This window comes from Hyaena hyaena, unplaced genomic scaffold, assembly GCF_003009895.1.
Source record: "Hyaena hyaena isolate Hyena2069 unplaced genomic scaffold, ASM300989v1 scaffold_4, whole genome shotgun sequence".
NCBI lineage: Eukaryota > Metazoa > Chordata > Mammalia > Carnivora > Hyaenidae > Hyaena > Hyaena hyaena.
The window spans coordinates 9,123,455-9,143,965 of NW_024080636.1; the positions used below are offsets into that span (position 1 = coordinate 9,123,455).

Consider the following 20,511-nt stretch of genomic DNA (forward strand, 5'->3'; position numbering starts at 1 on the left):
CCCCTGCCCATGCCCCTGCCCCCTGCCCCCTCAGCAGGTGGGAACCGCACTGTACAGGACAGTCTGCTTGCTCCCCCACATGGGATCTCCTGTCAGGACGGGCTGGGTCCCAGGGGTCACTTCTGCTGAACAGGCGTCTGCGTCTGTGCAGGTCGTCCTGCTGCCCTGCGGCCCGTCAGGCGCCCGCACTCCGCAGCTCAGGTGTCACAAGCTCTCCTGGGTCTGCTGCTCAGGGATCCCCCGAGTTCTGGCTGAACACTGCCCTCCCGCTCCACAGTCCAGCTTGTCTCTGAATTCAGGCAGCTTTGCAGACCGTTCTAGCAGAAGTCTGGGGAGCTAGGGGAGGTGGCCTCTGTTCTTGCAGAACAGGTTTTGGGGCCTGAGCCAAGGCAGCCCCTCCTCTCGTCTGTCCTTCCCTCTGCACTCAGCCCGAGACACCTGCCATCCTGGGCTTCCTCCTGCCTTGAACTCCAGGGCCACCCTCCCGACCCCCTGGGGTCCCCCCACCCACGGCCTCTCACGTCCTGGCCATGGTCTACAACTCTGGGCACCGGACTTCCTGAGCTGAGCTGGGAGGGCCCAAGGGGGTCTTGCTTCAGACAGGAAGGTGGGCAGCTCACAAGGGCCTGTGTGGCTCTCCTGGGGAGGACGATGCCCGGACCGGCCTGAACAGGGTGCGGAGAAGCACCGGGAAGTCGGGGCTGGACAGGTGGATGGAGTGCACAAGTGAGTCCAGGGGGCCGAGAGCGGGCAGAGGACAGGATCCCCCAAGGCCCCGGGGGCAGTGTTCACACCAGCGTCATGAGCAAGGACGGTCTTCCTCAGCCCCGCGCGGGATGCGTGTGCACAGCGAGTGGTGTTCGCACAAAGGAGTGAGCTCCATCTGGCGGGATCCCCGCAGGCGCCACGATCCTGGAGCACAGGGAGGCGCTGGGCCGCCTCCCCCATCGTGTGGTCAGGTCGGCTGCGCGGCAGGTGTGGTCCCGGCAGGTCTCGACCAGTGGCCCTGCCACGTTGGCTGCCTGGCCGTCCCTTCAGGGAGTGTCTGCAGGGGCCCCTGTGGCGCAGCCCCCGGGGCGAGTCTAGGAAGCTCTGGGTGGCCCCCCAGGATGGAAGCAGGGCTGCGCTTGGTTGGTGGCCTGCCGGCCCAGGTCAGGCCCACTGGTCCATTAGCGCCCATGACAAGGGTGTGCGGACCTAGGTAGGCTCCCCAGAAAGGGTGCGGTTTGGGGCGCGAGAGGTGAGTGAGCAGCTTTCTGCGCGGTCTTCCCCGGCTCCAGACCATGACTCTTTCTGGGGCTCTGACCTTTCCCGAAGACAGGCCCCCACAGGCCTGTGGGCTGCACCGAGGGGGTCGGGGGGATGGGCAGAGAGGGAAGTAGAGCTGCATCCGCTCGGCGCGTCTAGGAGCCCCCGAGGTCGGCTCGTGCACCAAGTAAGCTCAGGGCTCTGATGCCTGCCGAGCTCGCGCCCTTCGCTGTGAGCGCCCTCCGCTTCCCGCTGGACCCCTGGCCGCCTGGGCCTCCTTCCCTTCTGGCGGCCCTCAGGTGTCCCCTCCGCAGCCTCCCTGCCCGGCCACGGCGGCGCTGCCCCAGGGCTCAGCGGCGGTGCTCCCTTGCAGGGCTCCCTGCCGACTGCCGTGGCCGCTGGGAGAACTTTGTGGAGGAGACGCTGGCAGAGACCAACCGCAGGAACGCCGTGGACCTGGTGAGGGGCTCGGCTGCTCCCGTGGCGCGGCGTCCGCTGGTGCCACGGCCATGCCTGCCTGCCTGTCTGGCGGTGCGTGCGTGCGTGCGTGCGTGCGTGTGTCCCCACGCGGCCCTGAATGTGGGCAGTGGTCTCTGGCTCCGTGTCCTGAACACCTGTCCTGCCTCAGGCCCTGGGGGCCCCTCAGCCTCAGCAGAGCCAGTCTTGGCCCCTTGACCCTTCCCTGTCCCCTCAGGAGCCCTAGTGTGTTCTCGAGGGCTCCTGATGCCCGAGGCCCGGTGTGCCCTACACCGAGGGGAGGGGCGAGGGGGCGGCAGCCCCGGGGGCTCACGTCCACCCACTCTGGCTGTTTCAGGTAAGCACCCACCACCTTCACCCCTCGAGTGAGGATGAGGACATGGAGGGCGTTTTCCCTAATGAGCTGTCCCTGCAGCAGGTGCGTGTGGCCGCTCTGCACAGCGTCAGGCAGCCCTTCCCCCGCTCGGCAGCGCTCAAGCCTCCAGGGCACTGCCAGGCGCCGTGGGAAACAGCCCAGGGCCGTGTGCTTGTCCGCAGCACCAGGCTCCAGCAGGGGAGGGGCCAGACGTGCAGCGCCCTCGCCCCATGATGAGGGGGGGAGCCCCCAAAGCCACATCGATAAGACCCCTTGGGACCTGGTGGAGGACCTTTAAAGTAAATGAGGCTCTTCAGACGCGACCCTGTGTGCATGTCATCCTGAGAGCTCAGGGCTGGGAGGACCCCGTGAGGCAGCAGTGAGCTCTGCCGGGAGCGGCCTCGGTCTGAGGCCGCTCGCGCCCCCCTCCCCGCCAGGCTTTCTCCGAGTACCAGGTCCAGCAGATGACAGCGACCTTCGTGGATCAGTTTGGCTTCAATGACGAGGAGTTTGCAGACCAGGATGACAGTGTCAAGTGAGCTCCCACGATGCTCTCGGGCCCCTTAAGCCGTGTCCACCCCACCCGGGATCCTGTCACCTGGGTGCCTCCCCACAGGCCACAGCCCGAATCAGAGCCTTCATCATCTCTCACCACCTTTTCCCTTGTTCCTCTTGGAAAGGAGCTGGGTTCTGCCCAGTGTGACCAGGTTCCAGGCCCGTGGGAGGGGCTGGGCTGCAACCCCCTCAGCGAGACAGATTGTCTGCGCAGATCAGGGACAGAGGGACCTGGGTGGAAAACAGGCGTGAGGAGGGAGGCAGGGCGGAGAGCTGCCACCTTCGCCCGAGGCCCCCATTTGCTTACACCCAAGGGACAGGTGGGTCTCCCTGGGGCATCAGGGCGAGGACGGCTCAGGACAGACCCCAGGTGGCCCCATGCTGAGCGCGTCCCTTGTTGCCGCAGTGCCCCCTTCGACAGGATCGCAGAGATAAACTTCAGCATCGATGCTGACGAGGACAGCGTGAGTCCCCAGCTCCATGCTCGTTGCAAGTGGGTGGGGAGCAGGGGGACACAGGGCCACTTTGTGGAGCCCAGCCCCCCGTCCCGGGAGCCCCCTGTCTGGCCCAGCCCCCCCGTCCCGGGAGCCACGGGCCACTGTGTGGATGCTGTTGCCCACAGCCCAGCGCAGCTCTGTTTGAGGCCTGCTGCAGTGACCACATCCAGCCATTTGACGATGATGAGGAGGATGACATCTGGGAGGACAAGGAGATGCACTGCACTGCCCGGGTGACGGCTAGAGCCAGGTGTGAGGCCCACCTGCCCCTCCCTGGCTTTCTGAGGCAGGGAGGCCCCAGAACGCCACGTGTGCACTCCCCATGCCACCCACAGTGCTCTGGGCGCACAGGAGGGACACTGCAGGGCACGCCATGTTGGTGCTGGCTGGTGGCTGCTCTGACCATGTGTCTTTTCCCAGGTTTGGGGGTCCTCACACCTCAGAGAGCTGCTCAAAGAATGGCCTGGAGCGTGGAGGCCAGGACAGGAAGGAGGGCTTGGAAGCCGACAAGGATGTGGCTCGGGCAGGTGCCCCTCTGGCCTCTGCCCAGAAGGAAGGTCCTCGCTCTGAGGGTGGCTCAGAAGGTAGATGCTGGGGACACAGGGCTCAGGCTGGGCAGGGGACTTGGGCAGGGACACAGGGCCTGGCCTATGCGTGGGTGGGGGGGGCTGCCATGGGCCTGCTGTATGCAGACTCTGTGCACAAGCTCGCAGGTGATACTCCGGAAGGCGGCAGTGCTCCCACAGCCCCCGGCTGTGCCGATGCAGGATTGGTAGCAGATGCTTTGGCCCAGATCTTGACTGCCCCCTGCCCCGTCAGGGCCATTCTGCCACACTGCCACGGCTGGTGACTGGCCGGTGTCCGGTGGTCCCGTCGCGGAGGGCATGCCCCGCAGCACTTCTTGGGGGGTGTCTCAGGGCTCTGAAGGCAGGTGGGGCTCACCTGTGGGTCAGGGCTGCCTGAACGGCTGTGTCTTCCCCCAGCAGGTACCTCGTGGGCGGTATTTGATGAGACGGTGAACTCGCCAGTGCCGGTTCCAGGAGTGGCGGTGGATGTGGGTTCCGGCGTGTGGGCATCCAGCACCCCCAGCCCCTCGGCTTTGGAGGAAAAAGGCTGGGCCAAGTTCAGTGACTTCCAGCCTTTCTGCTGGTGAGGTGGGGCGGGCCAGGAGGTCACCCCATCTGCCCTTGGGGGTGGCATCTCCCCGGCCGGGGCTCAGCCTTGCCTTCCACAGCTCCGAGTCGGGGCCCAGGTGCAGCTCCCCGGTGGACACGGGCCACAGCGGTGCCCAGGATGGCCTGAATCAGGGCCCAGAGCGGACCCGTGAGTAGGAGGGGCTCTGAACGCAGGCAGTGGGAGGATGTAGCCAAGACCCTGCTGTGTCTCCTTGTCTCCCTAGTGCTGCGGGGCTTGCACACCCCCCGGGGGGCCCAGGCATGGGGCAGGTAACCCTTGGGGTGCGAGTATCACTGGCCTGCACCTGTCTGTGCTGCCAGGACCTCTGGCGGACACTGAGGGCCTTTCCAACACAAGCCAGGCTCCCCAGGCCTTGCTTTCTCCGTACAGGTCACCTGAGTGCACTGTGCCACCTCAGTGGCCATCCTGGGGCCTGTTCAGGGTCCTTGACCCTGAACCCCTCATCAGCCAGGCTTGGAAACCCCACGGGGTATCAGAGCCACACCGAGAGGGAGGCTGAGTGGGGGCCTCCTTGCTTGGGAGGGGACAGTCCCTTTGTACAGTTCCTGGACATACACAGACGCATGCGGCGCTTGGGGGCCCTGAGGCCATGCCCTGCCCTGTCCTCAGCTCCCTGTCCTGTAGTAGGCCCGGCTTCCCCATGTGCCTGGAACGCGTGTGTCACCAGGAAGGCCCCCCCGGAGGTCTCCGACAGCACTGAGGACGAGCAGAAGACGGCAGGTGGCTTGGAGGCTGTCAGCATGGGTCCCAGCCGGGAGGGCCCCCTGCCGCCTGCGTCAGCCCCCAGGTGTGCAGGGTCCCTAGGTCCCCAGCACTCTGCTCACCTACCTACTGCCCCGCTGGCCCCATGACCCCGAGGATGCTGGCTCTTGGGGGCTAGGGATGCCTGTTCATCTGAGTGGACGTCAGGGGTCCAGCGTGCCCTTTTCATTGAAATGCGAGCACAGGGGCTGAATGTCCCACCCTGGGGGCTTGGGGATGGAGCTGCCCCAGATGGTGGGGAGGGTATCTGAAGATGTCGCTGGGTCACGTGAATCCGGACTGGGGGCATCCTCCCTGCAAGCTCCCCGCCACGCATCCCTCCTTCACCCACAGGAAGCTCCAGGCCTTTGGGATCATTGGACAGACAGACTCCTCCTGACGGGGCCTGGAGGGGGCGGGGCAGGCTGTATACGGAGCTGTGAAAATAGGGGCCTGGGCCAGGGGCACTTGAGAGAGAAGGTGGTCGTGGAGGTGAAGTTTACAGGGGCAAAGGGGGCAGTCCCCCAGCAGGAGGGGACGAGGACCAGATGTGTTACGGTGGGAGCAGCCGTGGGCTCTGCCCCTCCCCCAGCCTGCCGCCCCAGCCCTGGTGGTCCCGCAGTTCTGGGGGTCAGTCCATCCCGTCGGTGGGGGTGCAGCTCTGGCTCACAGCATGCTCGTTCTTGGGACCCGAGACAACACGGCATATCCCTTGGGGGTCACAGTTCGGAGCCGGCAAGGCCAGGCAAGGGGGCATGGCCCCAGGCCCCTGAAGGGTGGTCCTTGGGTTAAAGGTACACATGGTTCTTGAATGGGTTTAGTTCCTTTTCAAAGTGCAGAATCACTGCAGGTCTCAAAGCCTCTTCCTCTTCCTCACTCCCCTCCCTAAAATCCAGCTTTACTCTGAAAAGCAAGTCACGTTCTGAGAGCAAGGAGCTGCCTGTATGACTGGTCCCAGCCCCCCTGTGGATGAACCCCCCAGGCTGTGCCCACCTAGGCTGAGACCTGGTCACCAGGCTTTCACGTAGGGTCGGTTTCCTGTGCTGACTGTGGCTCCCCCACCCTCGCTGGCTCCCAGGACTCCTTGTGCGGCTGGAGCTGACCTCACCCGTCAGAGGCCAGCGCCGGGCAGGCGTGGGTTGCGTGGGGGAGCTGTGCGCTGCAGCAGGAGGGGCTGTGACGACCAGAGCCCGGCGCTGGGGCTCGGTGCCCTGAGGCCACTCGCTCTTGACCTTTCCGGTTATAGGAGCGTTTCTGGGCACACGGCCCGTGGGCTAAGTGCCTGGGTGCGGGGCAGTTAGCGAGGGTCGCTGGGAGCACCTAGGGGAGCTGTGTGGAGAGAGACCAGCTCAGGGTAGGCACTGCCTGGAAGGTCTGAGGCCTCCGTGGACAGGCAGGTGGTCTCTGGTGGTTTTGAAATTTGGGGGCAGGGGGAGGGCGGGGCAGAGCCACACTGGAACCCAGAGCCCAGGTAACTGGAGCCTGTGTCTGCCCTACAGGGCCGAGTGCACCGCCAGCACGCCGTCAGACCCCACCTCCCCCGCGCCTGCAGAAGCAACCCTCACCCCAGCTGTGGCCGGCCCCCCCGAGGCTGCTGCGGCGGCCACCACGGCACCGAGCAAGGCCAGCCCCACCCCAGCCGCCCTGGCAGTTGCTCCTGTGTTGAGTGTGGCAGTTCCACCAGGGCCCGTAGCGGCCATGACCACTGCAGCCCCCTCCGCGTGCACAACAGCCATCCTGGGGACAGCGACGAAAGACAGGTGAGCCCGTCAGGCTGGGGGAGGCGGGCCGGACGGGACCCTTGGGACCGAAGGCTCCAACCCCCACCCGGCCTCCTGCAGGAAGATGGACGCACCACCACCCGCAGGAGCCGCCTCCAACGGCCCCGTGTGACGCTGCTGCTGCCCAGCCATGGTGCGCCCTTAACTGAGAAAACTACCTGGTGATGCAATTTGTCTTTTTTAATTTAATTTAATTTTATTTTAAAATAAATGCTGCATTGGTAAAGCTGGCAGTTGGAACCAGTGGACAGCCCAGCTTGCGTCTCTCCTGCCCGACCCCGCGCTGGCCTCGAGTCCAGCTCCGCGCACAGCAATAAGGCCTCAGATGTGCGCTCCGCCGGCGGGAGCCAGGGGCCAGAGCCCCGAGACACCGTGAGGACTGAGGGCCGCGACGGGCACGGACGTCACAGGCTCTAAGCCTCAGTTTTTACTTTTTTTTTTTTTTTTAACAAACGCAGGAAAGAGCCACGTGTTTGCACTTTTGTGTCCAGCCACAGCGAAGGGTCTCCCTGGCTCTGGGGACAGATGTGGGTCTGGAGCTGGACCGGCCAGACAGGGTCTTAGCTGCCCGGTGGCCCTAGGAGCCGGCCTGGAGTCAGGCTGCAAAATTTGACTGCCTTAAAATAAGACCCTCACGGCCTGGTGGGCAGTTGGGGCACCTGGCAGGGGCTGGCCACAGGCGTGCAGGACAGGGGCGCAGGGGTGCAGACTGGCTTCGGCGGTGCTAGGAGGGGTGGGGTCTGCCTGTCGGGGAGGGCGGGGCCGGGCCGCGCTGTCCTGGAGGCTCTGCAGGATTATTTTATGTTGAGTCCGTTTTTAACGTTCTGATAATCTGACAGGGCACCCGAGACCCCAACTCCCAATAAAAGTTGTGTTATTCTTACTGACAAACCTGTGTGGTGTTGAGCTGCAGGCCCTGGAGCCCCAGCCTGGCCGGCAGCAGGGGTGTCGTTGCGCCCCCCGCCCCGTGTCGGCAGCAGTGAGTCTGAGAACTGATGCAAGTCCCGAGCTCTTCCCTTAGTAAAACCGGCTCTGCCTGGAGCTGACCCAAGGGCCACCCTGTCCTCACCAGCTGGGCAGCAGGGCCTCCCTGGTCACTCAGGGTCAGGGCGTGGGTCTGTCTACTCCTCAGTGCCTCCGTCCCTCCTAAGCAGCCCCGGTTCTGCACTGATGTCACCCTGTGGCCCCTGCTTTGGTGACTTCTGACCTCCTCTCTTGGGACAGCCTCCATGTGAAGTCAGGTGGGCACAGGACCCCAGGTGCGGATCTCCTGGGCACTGGGAACCTCAGTCCCACGGCTGCCGTGCCCCACGTGGCCCACAGGGAACCTGGGGGCTCTCCTCACAACTCCCCTAACGGCACCAGTGGGTCCTCCTTGTGCCTGTGCGCTCACCTGCCACCTGCCAGGTCCCTCTACACCGCCAGCCCCCCGGCTGGGAACCCGACAGCCACCGTCCCAGACACTGTGGGATGTTCTTGGCCTACGTGACGCGCTTGCCCCGATCCCGCACACCCCGCCTGACGCATGTGGTACAGGTAGGGCCCTGGTCCTGGCGGGACGCACATTTGTGTGGGGAAGGGTGGCACTGATCACAGCGGCACCCGTCACGCCCCGGACAGAGGCCAGAGTGCAGGCATGGGGGAGGGGCAGACATCTGGAGCAAACCTCCCAGATTCCCTCGCATCCACTCTCATCTGACCGGGGAACAAGCAGATCTCAACCGCCCATCCTGCAGCCACTCTGGCCGCGGGTGCCCTCTGGACAGCCTCCTGGGGGCCACACAGGTGGCCAGCGCCCCATCCCCTTAGTGAACTAGCGCCCTTCTCACATCACACCTCCAGATGGCCCCCCCCTGTCTGGGGGCTGCTTGGCCCAGGGTGGGGGGTCTGGGTCTTTCTCTTGGGCTGTGTCTGCCCCAAGGCCACCCCTGAGGGTGACAGGGCACCAAGCTAGGGCCTGATGAAGCCGCCTCCGCCCCCAGGGCCACGGACTCCCCAGCGGCAGAACTCGGGCCCCCGCACCGTGGCCCTGGGTCCTGGACAGAGTGGGTGGTGGGTGGTGGTGCTCCGGGCGGCCGAGGACACACAGGCACGTGATGGTGTTAGTTCTCTCTTTATAGACTCTGGTTCTAGGAACAGGGCGCCTGCGGTTGGCCAGCTGGGACCAGCACGCTGATGGGTTCGGGGGGGGCTGGGCGGGAGGGGTCTATTTACAGGCCCAGCGTGAGGGCTGTACCATGGCCACCTCCCGGCCGGCGCTCACCCATAACTCCAAAATAAGTTAGAGCTGGCCAGGTGGGCAGGGGCGGGCGGGGGGCTGGCAGGGACTGTACACAGAAGTTTGGGGGCGGGACCTCAATACTGTCGAGGGTGGGGGCTGTAAACATGGCCGGGGGGCCCTGCCCACCCCTAGTGGTCTCTAACGACTGGACGCAGAGCAGCCGGCGCAGAGCTGGGCTCAGGCATCTGACAGGCAGCTCTGGATCTGGTCCACCCACTGCTGGGCTGAGGGCACGTCCTGGGCACAGAAGTTGTAAACGCGACGCGTCGTCTTCACCTGGGGATGGCGGGCTGCTGACTCCACGGTCCCACCGCCACAACACCTCCCCCCCCCCCCCCCCCCCCCCCCCCCCCCCCCCGGCCATCCCTGGGCCCTCGCCACAGCTCACGTCAAAGAAGGCTTTCTCGTCCACGGTCTTGGGGGCACCCATGGTGGGAGTGCCAGGAGCCACGGCCTCCACTTCGGCCAGGTCGATGACACCCTTGCACTCTGTGTCCACACGGTGGTCATAGTAGCGCAGCTGTGGTCGGGGTGGGGTGGGGAGAGCAGGAAGTCAGGCAGGGCCCCTCCCCCTCCAGAGCTGCTAAACGTCCGCCGCTCCGGCCCCCGGACGCCTCACCTGGTGCTTGGTCTTGTCCAGAACAAACCAGCGGGCCTTCCAGGGCTTCATGAAGGCCCCCTTCTTGTACAGGGTGCCCTCGTAGGACCTGAGTTCACAGCAGAACCGGGGCTTGGCCGGCCGTCGGGGCCTGGACGAGCCCTGACCCTCGCAGTTCCCACGCCGACCCTCGAACCAGCCCGGCCCCCAGAGCAAGACCAAGGCCCCTGCCCCCAAAGAGCCTCAAGGCTGGACTGGCCAGGGAGGCCACCAAGCAGCTTTGGGTCTGTTCCTAGTAAGGAGATGGAAAGGGGCCCCCCACCCCTCAGCCCTGACATGACTGACACCAGACAGGGTCCCACGTCAGGGCCTCCAGCCAGCAGCCCGACACGGAGCAGACGCGTCTGGGGAGGGGACTGTAGCGACAGGGGCCCCTCTCCAGGCCTGGAAGGTGGGCCGCCGTCTGCCAGGCCCCAGCCTCACCTGGTGCCTTGCCTGCCCTCACGGTGCCCCTCAGCCGCTGTCCCTCTGCTGCTCTGCAGCCACCACGGCTCAGCTGTGGTCACTGGTTCTGTGGCCCAAACTCCCAAGCTCTCCCGCTTTTCCCTAGCAACTGTCTGCTCTTGCTCGGCCACCGTTATGGCCCCGCAGCAGTTCCACCTAAGAAAGGACTCAAGTTCCCCAAGGTCACCCACCCCCAACCCGACAGCCATCCGGCACTCGGAGCCCCCAGCGCAGAGGACCCCGCACCGAGGTCCTGTTCGCACACCTGTTCTCGCTCTCGGCTGTCTGGAACTGGCTGTACAAGGTGCTGGTGCTGCGGCGGGCGGCCTGGCGGGAGCCGGACGCTGTGGAGCCGCTGCTCTGGTCGCTGTCCAGGCTGAGGCTCAGGGTGGAGCCCACGGGCCCCTCCTGCAGGTACACACCTAGCGAGCGGCGGTGGTGGGGCACGCTGGACACCAGCAGGGAACTGGGGGTGCCCTGGGGGCAGGAGAGGGGCCTGTGTCAGGGCCGGTGGCCTCCACTCCTCCTGACAGCAGGCTCACCCTGGCCACCCGCGCCCACTCACACGCCCCTCTGGCCGGCCTTCGAGGCGCTGTGCGGCCTTCACCCGGTCCCAGGTGTCCTTCCAGCGCTCGGGGGGCCGTCCCAGCTCCGTCTCCAGCCGCTGCAGCTCCTGGGGGACAGGTGGAGAACTAAGATTATTCAGAAGAAATATCCAGGCCCAGGCATGGAAAGACAAGATCGTGGAAAACAGGAAAGTGACAAAAAAGACCAACGTGTATTCCTGGAGCACTAGGTGGGCAAGGGCGGGGGATGGGCAAGAACAATGACTTGGGGGCACCTGGGGGGCCTCAGTCGGTTGAGCGTCCGACTTTACACTTCAGCTCAGGTCATGATCTCATGGTTCATAAATTCAAGCCCCATGTTGGGCTCTGTGCTGACAGTGTGGAGCCTGCTTGGGATTCTCTCTCTCTCTCCCTCTCTCTCTCTCAAAAATAAACATTTAAAAAAATAAAAATTAAAAACAATTATTTGGAGACAACAATAGCTAGTTCTGCAAGACTAACAAGAGGCAACGAACAATGTGACCGAGCACTACAAACCCCAAACAAGATAAACTGAACACACACACACACACACCCCTGAATATTAGAGAAAAACTGCTAAAAAGCAAAAAGGAAATCCCAAAACCAGCCAGAAAGAAAAGGCTATGATCTCTTCAGAAGAGCAAGAATGTCCCTGTCAGGTGACATTTTCAGCCATGACACAGTGACTCAGTCCTTGGCTAACCCTCCCGCCACGAGCAGCTACAGAGCTGGACAAGAACAGGAACTTGTTTTCAGATGCTGGGCGGCCAGCAGCGGGGCCCTGACGCCCTGGGGGGCCACGCCGGGGAGCACCACCGTCTCCCGGCTCTCTGCCCGGCCGGAGTGCCGGCGCGCGGGGCCCAAGCAGAGCACTGGGTTCTGCGCTGAGGAGGCAGAGAGGCGAGGCTCGGGGCTGCTGACGCCCAGGGACCTACGGGGTGGCACGTGACAGAGGAGGGAACGGCACACAGAGCAGGGACTAGAAGTCCAGAGGCCTCCTGGAGTCTTGGGCCAAAGCAAACTGTCAGGTGCCAGGCAGCATGTCACCGGCCTGGCAGAGAGCAGCTCCGAGAAGCTGGGAGCTAAATCCAAATTCCGGAGTCCCACAATGCAGGAAGACGCAGGAATGCCAAACAGCCGGAGCGGGCATCCTCGCTGAAGATCCCAGACCTTCGACTGAAAGCCTGGAGAGGCCGTGTCTGAGTCGGGCTCCTCGAAACCTTAGGAGGAAAGCTGCTCAGGGCTGCCCTGACGGAGCCGAAGAACACCCTTGAAAAGATCTAACTGACCCACAAGCTCATTCGCGGAGTGCAAAAATAAGACTCCAGGCGCTTTAAAGGAAGACAACATAATCCTGATCCTCAACAATGCAGAATCCGTTACAAAAAAATGTACCAAAAAATTTTATGAAAATAATTAGACAAACAAAAAGGCAGGAAAATGAGATCCATATTTAGGGGAAAAGTTAAAAGAAACGGACCCAGGAGAGAAATAGGTATTGGAATCAGCACACAAGAAATTCAAAGCAGTTGTTATAAATATGTTTAGGATGTATAATACAAGATGGACACAATGGTTGGAGAATCTCTAGAGGGAATAGAAACTATTTTTTAAAAACAGGCAAATGGAAATTCTGGATCTGAAAAACACAGTATCTAAAAAGAAAAGTTCATTAAATAGGTAGATATTAAACATAAGTAGATATTAAAATTAGAAAAAACAGAGCAGTGACTTTGAAGGTTAGGGTCACAGAAATCATCCAAGATGAACTGCAAAGACAGAAAATCGGGAGGGGAAAAAACAAAACACAGCCTCAGGGATCAACGGGACAGTCAAGTCCCAGAGGAAAGGAGGGAGACATCGCACAGAAAACACTTTTTAAAGAAATAATAGCCTAGGGCCGCCTGGGTGGCTCAGACCATTAAGCCTTCGACTTCAGCTCAGGTCATTGATACCGCAGTTGGTTCGTCAGCTCAAACCCGGTGCCGGGCTCTGTGCTGACAGCTCAGAGCCTGGAGCTGCTTCAGATCCTGTGTCTCCCTCTCTCTGACCCTCCCCTGCTCACACTCTGTGTCTCAGAAGTAAAACATTAAAAAAGAAATAAAGAAAAAAAATTGCCTAAAATGCATTAGATTTGATGAAAACTGCCATCCCACAGATCTCAAAAGCTGAAAGAGCAGCTCCAAGTAGAATGAACAGAAAAACCCCACCTGAGGGGCACCCGGCTGGCTCGGGTGGAGGAGCACACAACTCAATCTCAGCGTTGTGAGTGTGAGCTGGATGTAGAGATAAATAAATAAAACTTAATTAAATAAAAAATAAAGGCACAACAGGCCCAGAGCCAAAAGCCATTTTGATTTTCTGAGCTCTCCGCAAGGGGACCTGACCCAAAGGTCAGCAAGCCAGCAGCTGGGTCGCCGTTGCCACAGGTCTGTCTTCAGCTTCATGAGGTCTGTCCCTCCCTTGGCCAAAAGCACTCTAAATTGTCTCCAAGTTCACAGTGTACAGCAGACAGTGGCAAGGCAGAGTGACCAGAAACGGACAGATGATCCCATGGCAGATGCGGTAATTCGTTATTAGCCAGCGCAGCCGCTCTCTGTCGTGCGGGCACATGCGGCCACCAGACAGAAAGGAACGGAAGGAACCACGGGAACAGAGGGATCGGTAACCGGCCCCGCCGCTGGGACACTGAACTGTTTCAAAACCAACTTGTAATGGTGCCAAGTAAACGCACTGTGCACCCATTATAATGCGGCGTGCCTGAAGAAACAGAGTACACTGGAAACCTTCAAAATAAATAAAGACACAACAAAGACGTTTCCGGGGAAACAGAAGCTGAGGGAACCATCCTCACCGGCAGACCTGCGTCACCAGAAACACTCGAAGTTCTCTGGGCTGAAGAGAAATGAAACCAGGTCAGACCTATACTGGAAGTAACAAATACAGGCGGCTTTTTCGTCATTTTCTAATTTTTTTCAAAACCAAGTCGACGACATAAAACACAGTGTGCGCTATGCGCTTCCATCGTATGTGAAAGTAAACCACGAGAGGACAGAAAGCAGCGAACGGGCGGCTCTCCTTGTACGTCCCGCGCAGCAGGTGGTACCAGTGAACCCAAGACGGACCGCCTGCGACGCCGACGGCCACGGCCGCAGGGAGGTGCAGCTCAAAAGCCAAGCACGGGAGGTAACAGAATTTTGTAAAATGATCGATTGTTAGGAGGGAGAAAAACAGAACAGAAAGAAAGGAGCAAAAACTAAATAAGACAAATAGTAAACAAACAGCAAAGAGCTAGACTTTGGGGCACCTCGCTGGCTCACTCCTCTGAGCATGTGAGTCCTGACCTCGGGCTGTGAGTTCAAGCCCCACGTTGGGTGTGGGAATTACTTTAAAGAAAAAAAAAAAAGACCCCAACCCAACCATGCCAATAATTGAGTGTAAAGGTACTAAAAATTCCAATGCACCGTCAGATTGGATAAAAACACCACCACATGCTGATTACAAGAAACTGAGCTTAAATATAAAGATACAGACCAGTCAGAATTGAAAGAATAGACGACGACAGGCCACACGATGCTGGTTGTGAGGAAGCTAAGTGCACAACTCACATCAGATCCCAAGACCATGAGTTGTCACCAGAGACGAAGAGGGTCTCTGCTCTCTGTGCTCGTGGGTCACCCGTCCACTAAACCATGGCCCTGTGTTCCTGCAAACCCTAGGTGACAGGTGCCTTTAGGCTGGGCTGGGTGCCAGAGCCACGTCCGTTTCTCTGTTCCGACGTCACCACCTCCCCAACACGCAGGAATCGGCATTCTATTCCCAGAACGGAACCAGCTCCAAAGCGCCTCGGCACCCCGCCTCCCAGAGCTACACAGCCAGTGGACGGGAGCCGAGCCCATGTCCTGGGAGTGAGGCCCATCGCGGAGCACTCCAGCAGCCGGATGCCACCCGCTGCCACACCTCAGGCCTCACACCCACGGCCCCACCGTCCAGCTCACAGGGTTCTCTTCCCTCTCCCAGGGGGTCTCTGCCCTGGTGGATCCTGACTCCTGGGGGCCAACAGAGAACGGCAGAGGGAGGGTGAGAGAGGTCCTAAACGTCAACCCCAAGCTTCTAGGCTCACAGGGCCAGAGAGAGGCCAAGAGAACTGCTTACACTGGGGCGCGTGGGGCAGGCTGGGCCAGGGCGTGGCTGCCAGCCAGGCGCTCCCAGGGAGCAGGCGCAGCAGTCTGGGGGAGGGCAGGGTCGGTCCCTGGGAAAACCGGGGCCTCCCTGAGGGCCGACTGCACAGGTGGTCAGGGACAGTGCCTGGGGCCAGAGCAAAGAAGCCACGCCCAGAGACCCCGAGGGGTCTGGGACAACGGCCTCTGGACATCAGTGCCTGCAAACACGACCCAGTGCAGGGAGTGGGGAGGGCAGGGGGCTGCACACACCTCCAGGAGGCGCGAGATGGCATCCGGCTGGGCTCGGGGCCGGCTGTCGTAGCAGGGCCATACCACACGGCGCCTGCTCTGGGGAGCGCCCCCATCAGGACGCTCTTCTTCCGGGGGCTCGGGGGGCCCCTGGGCCAGCTCCCAGTCATAGGGGGGGCCCTCGGCCAGCGTCTCCTCGGTGTAGAAGTCCCACACCTTCAGGTTGGACACGTTGCTGTAGGGCCGCAGGACCTAGGGGTGGGTCTGGCGTGAGGAGCTGGGCTGGAAGGCGCACAGCCGCCCCGCCCAGGCGCCGGCTCACCTCTGTGTCCTCAGGCGCGTACATGTAGTTGTAGAACACCGGCGTCCTCTTGCTCAGCCGGTCCACGTACTCCCACACGGACCTGCACGCCTGCTGGCCCCTGCGCTCCCCCTTCTCCTCGTACAGCAGCCCTGCAGGGGCAGCACTGAGCCCTAGCTGCCCACCAGGCCCCGACCCAGCCGCCCAGCCGCGCCCCGAGGCCCAGCCCTGCCTCATACCCAGCTCAATGCGCTCATAGTCCGAGTCGAGCAGAAAGGTCCTGAAGCGGCGGGACGCGTGGTGGTAGCCAAGGAACTTGAGGTAGAAGGGGCTGAACTCGAACTCCATGGGGAACTGCAGGTGGACCTGTGTGCGGTGATGGGTCAGGGGCCAGGGCCGGGGATCGGCGGGCAGGGCGCCCACGGGCGGCCAGCCGCTCACCTGGTACACACAGTCCAGGAACTGCAGGAAGACGGGTGTGAAGCCGCCGCTCTGCCCGGCCAGGGTGTGGGCCCCGCGGTGGCTGAAGCGATGGCCGAAGGACAGCCACTCCTTCTCCACCAGCAGCCGGAAGCCCTCCAGCGTGCGGTAGAAGGGGTCTGACAGCAGCTGCACCAGAGACACCACCTGCCGGCACCGCCCACCTGTCAGGAGGGCACCCGGGCGGGGGAACCTGGCCCAGGCCGGCCCCGGCGCCCAGCACGCACCTGGGTGGTGATGTCCCAGCCGTCCTCCAGGCTCACCAGGACGGAGGAGCCCGAGTCGAGGAGCTCCACCACCAGCACCGAGACCTGCAGCAGCTTGTGGATCTGCACGGCCGGCGGCACCTCAGCACCTCCCGAGGCCCACGCACAGGCCCGAGAGACACTCCCTTGTCCTGGAGGTGCCCAGCCCCACGTGACCTCCCTCCAGCAGAGAGGCCACCACCCTGGTGGGACGTGTCCCTCACCCTCTCCCTGGGCCCAACGCCGTCCGACGAGCAAGCCACGGCCCCACCTGCCCTTGGCTCTGGATGAACAGGTGCTGCCACACAGCCCTCCCCCCGCCGCCCCTCACCAACCACGGTGGGGGGAGGGCTCACAGACCTGGATCAGCCACTCCGAGTCCTCCAGTGAGCGTAGGAAGGACGCAGGGCTGGGCTCGGCGGCGGGGCAGCCGGGGACACATGCCTTCAGCAGCTTTTTGAAGCTGGCCTTCACCTGCCGCGCCTCAAACACCTCGATGGGCACCAGCTCCCACTGCTGCAGGGGATCTGGCCGCACACCCTGAAGAAAGCCGGCTATGGTGAGACGCGACCGGGACCCTGTGTCCCTGCCTGGCCCTGTGCCCCCACCCCAGTCACCTTGAGCTGGGCTTTGTCCCCAATGATGTAGAGGGCTGCACGCTGGGGCCGCAGAAAGCCTGGGTCAGGGGGGGCCCCGTTAGCCTGGGGCGGGGCCAGCACGTCTCTGCCTGCCAGCCGGGAGCCCACATCAACGCCAAGCCCACCGCTGCGCCCACTGGCCCGGACGCTGCCCCATTTACCTGCACAGAGAAATCAAATGAGTGCCTGAGTGGGCCTGTGGCACCACCTGACTGACCTGAGGCTGAGCTCCCCAGGCGCGCAGGGAAGGTCGACGGGACCCCACATGGGCCTGTGTTTGTGTTAGTGTCAGAGGCTGGGGCGGGACTTGGGGCCTCAGGATGTTAGTGCCCTGGGCTGTGAGGAGGGCCAGGTTATGCTGGTCGGTCACACGGGGCTGTTAGTGCCAGATATGAGGGGACGTTAGTGCCCACGACTACTCAGTCACACAGGGGTCATCGGTGCCAGGTGTGGGGGAGCCAGCCTGTGTGGCCAGTACGGTACCTCGGGGAGCGGTCCGTCTGGAGGCCGAGGCCGCCATGGGGTTGGACAGCGTGGTGACCCTGGCTCTGGGGCTGGGCACTGGGGGCACAGCAGAGAAAAGGCTCAGGCCTGACCCTGGGCCCGAGGGTGTGCCCAGCATGAAGGCCCTTGGTCTGAAGGGACCAGCTAGAGGGCTGGGTCCCCACCAAGCCCCCCAGGAGCCCCAGGGACAGCGAGGGTCAGGCCAGGGAGCAGAGGGCCCAGTGGCAGACAGGATCAGAAAAGAGGCAGGATCCCTGGGCTCTCCTTCCAGTGCCTCGTCCACAGCCCATCCCTGTGCCCTCAGCCCCCACGGGCACTGCCCAGAGCTGCACACAACACAAGCCAGCAGGAGGGGCCCATAAAGCACAGCCTAGAGAAGAGGAAGCCTGGAGCCTCCCAGCCCAGAACCACGGAGGCCAGTTCTTCCAACAGAGGGAGGCCTGAGCCCCAGGGGCAGCACAGGCTGGGCAGCACCACCTGCCTGAGAGCCAGGCTCCAGGCGTACAGGCTGGGACAGCCCGGCCAGGGGGTGCAGGGAGCCCAGGCGAGGAAACTCCATGGCCTGCTCCCGGCCCCATGCCAGCCTCACCCGCCTCCACAGAGGGCAGCAGGGCACCACCCCTACCCGCCACGGCAGTTGCCACAGACGAGCACAACACCAGCTGCCACACTACAGGCAGGAGGCCGGGCCCTCGCGGGAAGGACGCAGCCTGTCCTCGTGATGCGGACGCAGCCTGGACTAGAGCCCACCGGCAGCTGAGCCTCTGCACGCCCCTGGGCAACGAGGGAGAGGTCCCATCCTCTGAACTCGGGGGGACACCAGGAGGCAGCACCTGTGGGCTCTGGGGACAGTCAAAGGTACCCCGGCAACATCAGGGGAAGACGCAGGCACTGAGGACAAAGAACCGGGGGGCAGCGCCGCCTGCAGGTGCTACTCACGACCCCCAGGGGAGGCAGAAGGCAGGGCGGTGGTGAAGCCATGAAACCTACTTGATGAAGGACTCTCTCGTTTGGAAAACCAAAAGGCCACTTCAGCTAAAAAGGGAAGTCCCCAGCACAGAAACGAGAGGGGCAAGGACTGCCCCTTGAGAAGGGTGGACACCAAGGCTGGCCCTCCCTGTAGGCGACCACAAGGGCACAGTGGCTGCCCCTGTCCCAGGCCTGCTCGGCCCCAGTGCCCAGCAAGTGGTCACAGCGGACACTGCTGGGGGGACTGACACCCTGCACTGTAAGCCAACACCCCACCTGGACAGAGGACGGTGCTCAGATGACAAAGGCAATGCCGTGCAGAGCAGCACTATGTGGGGACCCTCCTCAGGCCTCGACAGGGAGAGGCAAAGGCCCTCGTGTGTCTGGGGACCCTCCTGCCACAGGAAGCGGTGGCAGGGCCACCGTGAGGCCCCGTGGAGTAGGCATAGCACAAAGAATCAGCAGAATGTGCACACTTCCGGAAGGTTCCACCCATGGGTGGTGCCACCAGCCCCCAAAACCCACCCGTACACCCCAGCGCATCTGGGAGTCGGAGCAACAGCAGAGAAGAGCATGCAGGCGAGCACGAGAGGAGGGTGGAGGGAATCGGGCGGCCACACCAACAAGTGGCCCTGGTGTGACATCTGCGCCAACCGGCACGTCTGTCATCTACCAGCTCTGAACACACGACAGCCAGAATGCCTCCAGGTGTGGTATAAATCAGTCACAGCAACCGGGCCTCCCAGGTGGACACCGTCAGCACACCTGCTGAGGCACAGGCCGGGGTCGGGGGCAGGCCCGGGCCAGCACAGGAAGCCTCACATATCGAGCACCAGGCCCGAAGCACAGACGGTCAGCCTGGTCTGGACAATGGCTGGACTCCTAAGTCCAAGGACTAGCCCTCAAAGGGCCCCAGCGTCCATCAGCCAGACGCAGAGGGTGAGGCAGACGGGGCCAAGACATCCGTAGGGATCCAGGGAGGCGGGGGAGACGACCTCATGGGATCAGCTGGGGTGAGAAAGGGCTAGGAGACCAGGGTAGCAGAGGCCGGGGGCACATGGAGTAGACGGGATGTGGGAGAAGGAGGAAGGTCAGGGTCAGACAGGGGTGACGGGCGAGAGGGGGCGGAGGAGATGGGGAGACATGGCTGAGATGAGGGGAGGATGGGGTCAGCTAAAAGGTAAACAAGTTACAGAAGTGACAGCCTTGGAGCAAGGGCCCTGGAAGACGAGGCCTCACCCTCCTCCCCTTACAGAATGGGGCCCACGTGCCCTCCAAGCCCCCATCCGTGTGCTCTCCCGTCTGAAAATCTCTTCTAGAACCCAGCACAAATACGGCTCCCCTCCCCAGCAAGGTCCCTGCCTGTCCCCAGGAGGTCAGACCAGCCCTCTCCAGGGGTCATAGACCCTGTGGACAGCAGCACGTGCTCTTGCATCAGCGAGCATCTCTGGGGCCACCGCACACCAGTGCCCCGATGGTGAAGGGCGGGGTCCACTGATGGTCCCTGAGCCTGTGCCCTGACCTCCCAGGCCTGGTGCCTCTACTGCGCACCGTGACAGGGCTGGGTCCTAAGGCCTGGATCCCCCTGGGGGCAGTGGGTCCAGGGGGTGGGTGTTGAGGGTGCCTGTGGTAGGGACAGGGACAGGGAGCCTAGCAGACAAGGCTCGAGGAGCCAGGACAGATGAGAAAGACGTAAAGCAGTCACACAGCCTTGACAAAGGGTGGGCCACAGTGATGCGGGGGACAGGGGGGTAGAGACCGCAGAGAGCAACAGTGACGTGTGTGTGTGTGTGTGTGTGTGCGCGTGTGCGCGCGTGTGTGGTGTGTGTGCGTGTGCGTACAGGACACAGGAGTGGGGGCCAGACGGGGGTTCACAGTGACGTGTGCGTGTGTGTGTGTGTGTGTGCGTGTGTGTGCGTGTGCGTACAGGACACAGGAGGAGTGGGGGCCAGACGGGGGTTCACAGTGACGTGTGTGTGTGCGTGTGCGCGCGCGTGTGCGTACAGGACACAGGAGGAGTGGAGGCCAGATGGGGTTTCACAGTGACGTGTGTGTGTGTGTGCGTGTGCGCGCGCGTGTGCGTACAGGACACAGGAGGAGTGGGGGCCAGACGGGGGTTCACAGTGACGTGTGTGTGTGTG

At 62.6% G+C, this 20,511-nt stretch overlaps 2 protein-coding genes across 10 annotated transcripts in view; one reads left to right on the forward strand and one right to left on the reverse strand.

Moving 5' to 3' along the window:
* The window catches only part of PPP6R2 (protein phosphatase 6 regulatory subunit 2), an 82,672-nt gene extending 74,930 nt beyond the window's left edge, over nucleotides 1–7,742 (forward strand). For 5 of the 9 annotated variants that reach the window (XM_039234774.1, XM_039234784.1, XM_039234792.1 and 2 more), the window contains 11 exons: nucleotides 1,622–1,707; nucleotides 2,063–2,143; nucleotides 2,518–2,615; nucleotides 3,042–3,099; nucleotides 3,258–3,382; nucleotides 3,553–3,716; nucleotides 4,116–4,281; nucleotides 4,367–4,455; nucleotides 4,954–5,116; nucleotides 6,570–6,830; nucleotides 6,912–7,742. In XM_039234774.1, coding sequence (XP_039090705.1) covers nucleotides 1,622–1,707; nucleotides 2,063–2,143; nucleotides 2,518–2,615; nucleotides 3,042–3,099; nucleotides 3,258–3,382; nucleotides 3,553–3,716; nucleotides 4,116–4,281; nucleotides 4,367–4,455; nucleotides 4,954–5,116; nucleotides 6,570–6,830; nucleotides 6,912–6,963 — 1,343 coding nt within the window. In that variant the 3' untranslated portion in view covers nucleotides 6,964–7,742. The remainder of the gene's footprint in view (nucleotides 1–1,621; nucleotides 1,708–2,062; nucleotides 2,144–2,517; nucleotides 2,616–3,041; nucleotides 3,100–3,257; nucleotides 3,383–3,552; nucleotides 3,717–4,115; nucleotides 4,282–4,366; nucleotides 4,456–4,953; nucleotides 5,117–6,569; nucleotides 6,831–6,911) is intronic. The other 4 variants (XM_039234801.1, XM_039234812.1, XM_039234822.1 and 1 more) reach the window with 4 other exon arrangements.
* A 1,206-nt stretch (nucleotides 7,743–8,948) lies between these two features.
* Nucleotides 8,949–20,511, reverse strand: part of SBF1 (SET binding factor 1) — a 28,076-nt gene continuing 16,513 nt past the window's right edge. The window contains 13 exon segments of the mRNA XM_039234763.1: nucleotides 8,949–9,408; nucleotides 9,521–9,652; nucleotides 9,752–9,839; nucleotides 10,500–10,711; nucleotides 10,800–10,907; nucleotides 15,255–15,485; nucleotides 15,556–15,686; nucleotides 15,774–15,900; nucleotides 15,976–16,161; nucleotides 16,242–16,343; nucleotides 16,620–16,799; nucleotides 16,877–17,058; nucleotides 17,381–17,458. Coding sequence (XP_039090694.1) covers nucleotides 9,310–9,408; nucleotides 9,521–9,652; nucleotides 9,752–9,839; nucleotides 10,500–10,711; nucleotides 10,800–10,907; nucleotides 15,255–15,485; nucleotides 15,556–15,686; nucleotides 15,774–15,900; nucleotides 15,976–16,161; nucleotides 16,242–16,343; nucleotides 16,620–16,799; nucleotides 16,877–17,058; nucleotides 17,381–17,458 — 1,856 coding nt within the window. The 3' untranslated portion in view covers nucleotides 8,949–9,309.